The 9141-nt window shown below is 37.4% G+C and overlaps 2 protein-coding genes and 1 long non-coding RNA gene across 10 annotated transcripts; 1 reads left to right on the top strand and 2 right to left on the bottom strand.

The window, feature by feature from the left end:
- The first annotated feature begins 322 nt into the window (after positions 1-322).
- LOC113353916 (putative Peroxidase 48) lies at positions 323-2134 on the top strand. 3 transcript variants are annotated; one of them, XM_026597388.1, is made up of 5 exons: positions 323-656; positions 752-928; positions 1100-1234; positions 1464-1735; positions 1824-2134. In XM_026597388.1, exons 1-3 carry the CDS (start codon positions 378-380, stop codon positions 1139-1141), a joined length of 498 nt encoding a protein of 165 aa, XP_026453173.1. In that variant the 5' UTR covers positions 323-377; the 3' UTR covers positions 1142-1234; positions 1464-1735; positions 1824-2134. The 3 variants fall into 2 exon arrangements, with proteins under 3 accessions (XP_026453173.1, XP_026453171.1, XP_026453172.1); XM_026597386.1 differs by having other exon boundaries at positions 1464-2134.
- A 1052-nt stretch (positions 2135-3186) lies between these two features.
- On the bottom strand, positions 3187-3747 carry LOC113351912 (mavicyanin-like). Its single transcript, XM_026595819.1, has one exon. The coding sequence runs from the start codon at positions 3745-3747 to the stop codon at positions 3187-3189; it is 561 nt and encodes a 186-aa protein (XP_026451604.1).
- An 815-nt stretch (positions 3748-4562) lies between these two features.
- On the bottom strand, positions 4563-8915 carry LOC113349065. Of its 6 annotated transcripts, none has more exons than XR_003359924.1 (5): positions 8413-8915; positions 8079-8241; positions 7086-7614; positions 6196-6316; positions 4563-5415 (listed from the first exon to the last, which is right to left on the bottom strand). It is a non-coding gene; the product is annotated as an uncharacterized LOC113349065 (long non-coding RNA). The 6 variants fall into 6 exon arrangements; XR_003359927.1 differs by lacking the exon at positions 7086-7614 and having other exon boundaries at positions 4563-5045; positions 5133-5415; positions 8413-8907; XR_003359923.1 differs by lacking the exon at positions 7086-7614 and adding an exon at positions 5959-6055 and having other exon boundaries at positions 8413-8906.
- Between the last annotated feature and the right edge of the window lie 226 nt (positions 8916-9141).

Here is a 9141-nt window from a genome sequence, read left to right as displayed (position 1 = left end):
AAAGAAAAGCCGATATCACTATAGAACAATGGTAAAGTTACTGGGTGATGATACCGGTGACATGAGTGAGTTCGAGTCGAAACTTACCAACATCAAATTTTTTACCGAAAAAAAAAAAGAATAAATAAACAAATTTCCCATAAATAAATCGTGTTACACTTCCGTGACACACTCCCAAAGGCGGGAAAAACGAGAATATCATGCCTGCGTCCTCCGCACAGAATCAGTTGGAGGGCATTTATGTACTGAAAAAAAAGAAGAAAAAAAACCTATTAAAAACCATCATAAATCTTTTCTTCTGCAAATAAAATTAGAGAAAGAAGATTAGAGAGAGAGAGAGAGAGAGAGAGAGAGAGAGAGAGAGAGAGAGAGAAGGGATGTTGAAGAAATGGATCCTCATGTTGTTTTCTGTTTCTGTAATTCTGTCAGTTTCTTCATCATCATCAACACCATCATCATCATTTTGGTCTAATTCATTGATTGGAGACCAAACATTCACTCTCTCTGCTAATCAATCTCTTGAATTCGATTTCTACCGAAACTCATGTCCAGATGCTGAGAGGATTATTAGATCTACTACTTCTCAACTCTTCAGGAATCAATCTATTGTTGCTCCTGCACTTGTTCGATTACAATTCCATAATTGCTTCATTGGGGTAAGATTCTTAACTAACTATGCTTTTGATTTGACTTGGATTTTAGGGTAATTTTGATTTTGATGTATTTGTGATTTTGGTTTTGTTGTTTCAAGGGATGTGATGCATCTGTGCTTTTGAACTCAACGAATGGAGTAGAAGCTGAGAAGGATGTAATACCCAATCAATCGTTGAAAGGATTTGATGTGGTTGACAAGATTAAATCCAGAGTGGAATCGGTTGTTTCTTGCTCTGATATTCTCGTTCTTGCTGCAAGAGATAGTATTGCTCTGGTAATTCCTTCTTCACTATTTCTCCCCTTTCTTCAGTTTTGACTTCGACTTTGGTTTCATCTTCTCCAATTTTGAGTTCGATTTTGGTTTCATTTTCTCCAATTTTCGGTTTGGTTTTGGTTTCATCTTCTTGGGTTTTGAGTTTGGTTTTTGTGGATTGTTGGAATACAGGAAGGAGAGATAGTCTTGTATCTTTCCCTGAAATTGCTTTAATGGAGCTTCCAGCACCAACTGATGATCTGTCAGTCATCCTCTCAAAGTTTCTCCATAGAAACTTCAACGAACAAGAAACAGTCAGTCTATTGGGTAAATTCACTAAACCCTAATTGACAATCTTCCTCTTATAATCATGTTTCTTGAATTTCAGCTGGCGTTTGTGCTTGCATAATGTTAAGTTTGTAGTTCTGAATGCAATTTGTGTATTTGATGAAATCTAGTTCTTTATGTGTCAACCAACATAATGCTGGTTTTATGAATGTGAATTTGATGAAATCAAAAGAGGAATCTGATTGTTTGAATGTGAATTATCATACAGGTGCTCACAGCATTGGTGCAGTTAACTGCAAGTTCATCTTGGGACGTGTAAACAACTTCTCTGGTACTGGCGCGCCAGACCCAACAATAGAGATCGATTTCCTGAAACTGATGCAAGCCAAATGCAGAGGTGAACGTGCATTTATCGATCTGAAGAATGAGGGTGCAGCTGCGGCGGGATTTGGGACTCATTTCTACCAGGGACTGGTACAGAATAAAAGTGTCCTTAGATCAGATCAACAGCTTATGAGTGAGGAAAAAACTGCAACCTGGGTAAGAGCATACGCCACAAACAATTTCTTGTTCATAAAGGATTTCTCCAATGCAATGATAAAGCTTTCGAACAATGGATTTCTGACAGGACCGTTTCATGGGGAGATTCGACTCAATTGTTCCTCCACATTGTGATCACACATTTCTTTCAGGGAATAACTCTTGATGGTTAAGTAGTTAGATTGGGTGGATTTGAACTTATGTTCTATCAACAATTTAGCTATTTCTGTTTGTTGGATTTTACCATGAAGTTGCTGTTGTTTTGATGTCAATTAAGTTGTGTGATATTCAGAAGTTTTCTCTAACTGGGGATGACCAGAATAGAGACATGAATGTATCACGGGTTCATTCATGTATCGAAAATTTAACAAGCCATACTGCCATAGTGTTGAACCGTTACAGTCTTTATGTACATCAAGATAAACCACTATCTATTCCTTTTTCTCTTTTTGAGAGAGAAACCCGAATTTATGTTGAAATAAGGGAGAGAGTACCGTTTCAGGCCAATGATTCAGAGTAGGTAAAAACAGCAATAAGCATTCCTATTGCATCTTCGACCAAGTGAGCCCCCAAGCAAGCTCAATTGGGCAGCTTGATGGCAAAGGCATTTTAAGCCCGCCAACAACAGATAACCCATAGTTAGTACAAAGTAATGTTATGTTTTGGTAGTAAAATTGTGCAGTAAAATTGCAAGTGATCAAACGCAAGTCTAATGTCTCTTACCTGCAGCGCTTTCTAACATATACACAGCAAAAGTGAACTTCTTTGAATATGTAGGGAGGCAAGAACTATGAGTCTATGAACGACCCTCACAGAACCGCCACCTTCGTTCCAATTATATTCCTTTTCCAACTACAACTAGAATCATTAGTTTTGATTGTTCTTATCATTCAGATTATGACCAATTGTCTTAAGCATACACAAGGAAGCCAGCCTCTTATTGGATCTATTAGTTCTAAGCATTGGATCAGTGCTTGTAGCTTTTCCAGCATCAAGTCTCCTATCTCGTCTCTATTTTTCTATGATGGAAAAAGCGTACTCACATGGGTTTCTGTAGCATGAGATAAACAAAACATAGCCAATTCCAACTCGCGCTGACTACGCTGAATATATATATAGTAGCAGAAGAATTACTAGCCTTAACAGTCAAAAGTCACCCATCCAAGTAGCTTACAAGACTGACGACAAAGCAATGATCAGTCCACTAGCCAGATGGAAAGACTTCTGCGTTAAGATCGAGTATCCTGAATATTGTTGTACAAGGATTGTGATTTAACAATGCGACAGATAGATAATATGTGTATGTTTATTTAGCTACAGAAGAAAAGAATCATAGATGAATTACTCATAAACAGTAAACGTATTTAATCAAATCATCATTAAAAAAAATTAAGTTGATCTATCAAACAAAATAAAAGAATAAACTCAAAAACAAAGGTCCAATTCCAACACTAATAAAGAAAACGTAATGCACGAACTACTTGGCCTCCCCTCCTGCGGCCTGCCTCTGTAGAAGTAGGTGACATAGCTGGAGTCGAAGCTGCTGCCTCTCCTGTAGATGAATCTGAATCGCATGATGTGTCTTCAGTCGCGTTTGCTCCTCCTGTAGGTGCATCTTCAAATTCAGGTATTTTCCCATAGCCATTGGCGTCATAGGTTGGGCCGCCTAACCGCCAAAACCTAACAACTGATGAATTGGTAGCCTGTATATCGAGCTTGAGGCCATTGTTGCAGTCAACACGATTGCCACTGATGAAATACTGGTGGCCTTCTTTTGTAATTGGAACTGTGTCGTTCCCAGTGTTGTAGGAGGCAAGTGGCGATGTTGGATTACATGATTTGAAATCACAATAAGTGACTTCCATGACATTAGTGGTGTTTGGATCATAGACAAAACGAAGACTGTCATCACCAACTAGAAAAGATGGTCTTGCCCACTTAGTGTAATTAAGTTGAGACTCTGGAGACCAACCAGCTGCATCACCAACATTCCAAACAAAACAGTTCACCATAAACGGAACCGCAAGCATAAGTACCAAGGAAAACAAAAAACTGGTTTTGAAACCCATGACGAAGAAAATCACAGAGTAATTCTAAAGAAGAGATGAGATCGTGTGTGAAGATTAAGCATAGGCCAGTCGGAGGTATATATAGAACTTGGATTTTGAGATGATTTGTGTTGTTGTACTATAAAACGGATTCACAATTCTACCAAGAACATACAAAAAGTTTGAAAGGAGGTCACGCTAATACTTGTTGTGATCTGAAACGGATCCATTCGCAGTCCCAGTGGTAGTAGGAAAACGGAAAGAAAGGCACCGGCGGTTCTGCCAAGGTGGGTCAGCGTTAAGGTATCGAAACTGTTAATATCAAAATCTGCAAGGAGCTTGGATCAGATATTCAAAATTTCAGTCTGTTTAAATTTTTAGCCTTGAGTATAGCATTCAAAGTGGCTCGATCGACTTCTGATACTTCGGTGGTTAATTGTCTCATTGCTGTATGCACACCAAGCTCAACAACACTGAAGCTGTTGTTCTCTTTGTTTCTGGACTTCACTATTTCAGTTTTTCTCTATATAGGTACAGGATTTCTACATATAGAGGTTTACCTCTATCTCTGAATAAAAACCACTACATATGTCTCTTAAATTGATGTTTGATATACCACTATCTAATAACTCTATATTTAGATTTTGAATGTAATCAATATATTCTATTTCTCATTCCACCTTTCAAAATTTCCACAAAGATCCAATCCATCCCATTAGAAAGAAATATCAAAAAATTCAAAAATTCCGTTAGTTCAAAATTTGAGCTTCAAATCTAAATACATAGAAGAAAACAAATTCTGAATTCATATAATTCAAGTTTGAAATTCAAATACAGACAGCAGTTTTTTCATTTGGCTGTCACAGCACCAAAATATGATACAGGAAGGTATGATAACAGCCCTTGTATAGAAACTGGTAAGATGGAAAGGTATTCTAGGCTACTGCCGTAAATGTTGTACTTGTTTTATTCATCTATTGATAAATTTGTAACTTTATTACAGTCTGCTTCAGATCCATTAATATCTCTGAGGAATTCCACCGCCATGAATGTAAGGGCAGAGGCTGGAACAAGGTTGTACATCTACTGGTAAATTTGTAACTTCATTTACTGTCTCTGTCTGCTTCAGTTCCAAAAGCATCTTCCACCGCCATGAATGTGAGGGCAGAGGCTGGGACATATGACTCGTACACTGCCTATGACCAACCCCATCCACCTTCAATCATTCAAATCCTATAACGGCATCCAACCAGCCTTTATACCTGAACAAGCAATGTGATTGCATTTAAAGATGGCATTATTTCAAATCTAGCAATCCCGTAAGTAATTATTTGATACAGACATAGGACCTTGTACTTGAAGTCTTGTTTCGATAACGTCCAGTGGGGTAATGAGATATGCACTAAAACCAAGAAGAGGGGTGAAATGCAATGTCATTGCAATAATGAAGAACCACCACACAACAAAATTGCAATTATCATCAAGAACATAAAGCGGGAATTGAAATTCAAAATTAAAAGCTAAATTGTTCAAGCAAGAGACTTACCACCAGCAAACCCCAATATCTGAATTAGGCAACCATCTTTGCTTCCCTTATTCAGCAAAATCCCTCAGGGATTCATAAAATGTAACCTGGACATGGAAACATCCAATTTGAGACAAGTATCATTCAGATGGTCAGAAACCATCATCGAAAGAAAAAAGAAATTGTTCTCCAACTGATAACTTAGTGAATTAGCTCAGAATATACAATCCTCTAATGCTACAAAACTGAAGTGCAATCATCCTACATTTTCAATGTTGCCAAACTTAGTTCGATAAATCTGTCAATATATGAATGAAGTCGATGCCTAAACAAGTAGTAGCATCTCACAATCCATATTACATCTACGTACAAATTTTCAATACCATAGTGACCGCAGGTTTCCAGTGTACTAAGTAGATACAACATACCATAAGACCAGCAAATGGGCATCACTGTGCCAAATAATTGAGCAACCAACAAAGAATCAGTAGTCAAACCATATGCTTATAACAAATTTTTTAATCTAAAACTTAAATACTGTTTTCTGAAACAACTGAGCAAATAGTTAACACCAAGGTATTGGTATTCACTGACCAGATATCAACTACTAAAGAAAGCAAGAGAGTTACTAGTTACAGCCAGAATATTACATTTCTACTTTTTTCTTCCTACTACAATTGCTCACTCGTGGAGTTTGGCCCAAGAAGGGTATAGGTCTGATACACCACAATCACCTATAGTATTCAACTGCACATGATTTAAACATCACGACCACAATTAAAAATCGTAACAGATGATGGAACTATGGAAGGTCTAATTGGACTAGTCGTACATAGACGACATTTTGTGCCAACAATCTAGCTAGTTACCAACAACCATGGACTCACCTATGTCAAGTTACAGCTAGTCCACCACCATGTAATGTCATAACCTCTACCCTCAGCTCATTCATGACCCACCACCAGCGGTACAGTACACCACACCATCAGTTCAAACTTTTGAACACACCTGCACTTCAAAAATATATATTAGCTTTATAATGAACATTAACGAAAGAACTGGAAAGAACAACAGCAGAACTTCAACAAACAAAAAAGAAAGAACAAAAGCAATGAGTTTAATGGTATCCGAATATGAGAACTCAGACAAGGCTTAAGTGTGAATTAGGAGTTTTTGGTCAGCCGAAAGTTTGTTTATCATTATTAGTAAAGATGATTGGTTGAAGTACTGTTAACTACTTTCACCATTATCCATTCACTATTCAGTGAACAGAACATAGCCACAAAGCCATCGAGCTTTCCATTTTTTTTGTTTCTCTTAGTCATGCCAATGAACTGGTGCAAGCATTTTGCCCAGTCTATTTGGTATAACGGCAATGGATATAGCATAGGAATTGGTCACCAAATGGATGCTCTTACCCTTGTGCTTCGTCCTGCATAGGGTTATGGTAAAGTGTTTGCATGATATTGTAACTGTTTACAGACATAAAGCTATTGTTGAACCTTACCATCTGTTTTACTATGTTTACACTGTTTTGTTTAATTTTTTTGGAATGAAGCCTCGGATTTTGTTTTCCATATGTGCCAAGTGATTAGATTACAGAATTCTGGCCAACCTAAGATACATTTACCTCTGTTTCCTTCATTGAACCAAGCATTAAACCGTTCATGAAAAGTATTACAATTTTCACTAACATAATGCATGTCATAATTTAAGTGCGTCCATAACTGGGCTGTGAAATTGCTAATGAGAAAAAGATGGGTTAATGATTCTTCACCTGTATTGCAAGTACGTTGGGTTCCCCAGAAATGTCAACGCTCATACAAGTTCAGGAGGAAAAGGCTGCTCTTTTATCATGATCGCAGTTTAATTAAGAATTATGACTCGGGATATAACTCAGAAGGACAATATTCTGTTTGAAAGCTTCTTCTGAATTCCACACTGACCCAAGTGTTTGGCCAAACAGTAGAACTAGTGCGTTTCAGTCTGAAGGTTGTTTTATTAATAGTTCACTAAAAGTAAAACCCACGGGAAAACTAACAACAAAAACATTTACCCCAATCGGACCAGTGAACTATTAACAAAACAACCTTCGGATAGAATACTAGCACCAAAAGATTAAAATGAACCAGCAAGAGTCATTCTAATTGTTGTTCGAAAGCTTCATATTGCATTGGAGAAATCATGTTTAAACATGTAATAGTTTGACGTGTATACTCTTACCCAACTAGCAGTTCTCTCCTCACTCATAAACTGCTGATCAACTCGAAGGACACTTCTATAAATGCCCTTTTATCTGTGAGCACCTGTATGATGAACAAATAGGCAATTTTACCTAATTTGCAACACCCTTTACAAACCTAAAACATATAGAGAACAATCTCTTTTTTTATCAAACTCTAACAAAAGCTAAAGAATCACTCTCCTCTTTACCAGGAATGCATAATATTTACTTCATCAAACATTCACAAACATGGTTTTAATCTCTACAGGGAATTAGCAGAGATATAAGAGATGAAACATCAGTACTCGGCTACCAGGTGAAAAAACTTCACCGCAGAAGTAGAACAACCCCAATGCTAGTCAAATATAGAATCAGATTGATTGACAAATTAAGAACAGGATTAATCATTTCTTTCTCTAGAGAAACCCATATACAAATTTCATTCAGAATTACAAACTAAACATTAAGCATAAACAAAAACCACAGTTGAATTCAAGAAAGATGATTATAGGAGGAAAATTGTCAATTAGAGTTAAGTAAATTTACCCCAAAGACTGACTGCTTCTTGTTCGTTGAAATTTCCACTGAAAAACTTGAGCAGGATGACAGAGAGATCATCATCTTGTGCAAGCTCCATGATAGCTATTTGTGGGTAAGATATTACACTATCTCTCCTTCCTGCAGGAACTGGATCAAAAGGTCTACCACTCTGTAATTCCAACAATCCACAAAACGCAAAACTATAATCGAACCCAAAATTCAAGAAAAGGAAACCAAAATCAAACTCAAAATTCAAGAAAATGAAAAGATAATTCAACCAAGATCAAACCCTAAATTGAAGAAAATGAAGAAATAGTCAAGAAATGGAAGAAAGAATTACCAGAGCAACACTATCTCTTGCAGCAACACCAGGACAAACTTATCTCCAGAATATCAACACCAAGACAAACAGAGTCAACACTGGATTTAATCTTGCCAACTACATCAAATCCTTTCAACGGATTGATTTGGTAATTCATCTTTCTCAGATTTTTTCCATTTGTTGAGTTTGCAGTATCTATAATTCAGCAAAACGTAACTCCATTTCCTCTTAAATCAGATTTCTCTCAGTAAATTTAGCCCTAGATCTTCGATTTCTCATTTCTCATCAAATTCTTTGTTTTGTTTTTTCTTCGGTTCTGGTTCAAGTTTGGAGGAGTTTGTTTTACTTCTCCAACTCGGCCATGGATGTAGTTGAATCAAGCTTGGGGTGGAAAAAGGAGAGAGCGAAGAGAAGAGAAGGGAAGGAAAGTTTAGAAGATGCTTAGACTGGGTCTAATGGTCCTCCATGATTCAAGCTGAATCCTGGAACCACATCAGCAAAACGCTTTACCTAGCCGCAGTGGTAACCCAGAATCCGGCATTGGAACGCCTTTAGAATTGGCGCGGCACGCCATTAGAAATGGCATATCATTAAAATAAGAGCACGCTCCATTAGGAATGGCGTATTGACTTCGTTGACCGGTCCACATGCCATTTGTAATGGCGTGTCAGGGTTAAATTCTGAAACACGCAGCGGCTCTTCTTCTCTTCTCCTCTTCTCTTCTTCTCTTCTATATGTTTAGTTCTT

This window comes from Papaver somniferum, chromosome 2, assembly GCF_003573695.1.
Source record: "Papaver somniferum cultivar HN1 chromosome 2, ASM357369v1, whole genome shotgun sequence".
NCBI lineage: Eukaryota > Viridiplantae > Streptophyta > Magnoliopsida > Ranunculales > Papaveraceae > Papaver > Papaver somniferum.
Note: the sequence above shows the minus strand (reverse complement) of the source record. Positions and strands in the feature narration are given on the sequence as shown.

Coding starts and splice junctions, on each gene's coding strand:
- LOC113351912 (XM_026595819.1), bottom strand. CDS start 3,747: ATGGTGAACTGTTTTGTTTGGAATGTTGGTGATGCAGCTGGTTGGTCT.
- LOC113353916 (XM_026597386.1), top strand. CDS start 1,141: ATGGAGCTTCCAGCACCAACTGATGATCTGTCAGTCATCCTCTCAAAG. Junction 1,235..1,463: donor AGAAACAGTCAGTCTATTGG/GTAAATTCACTA, acceptor ATTATCATACAG/GTGCTCACAGCATTGGTGCA.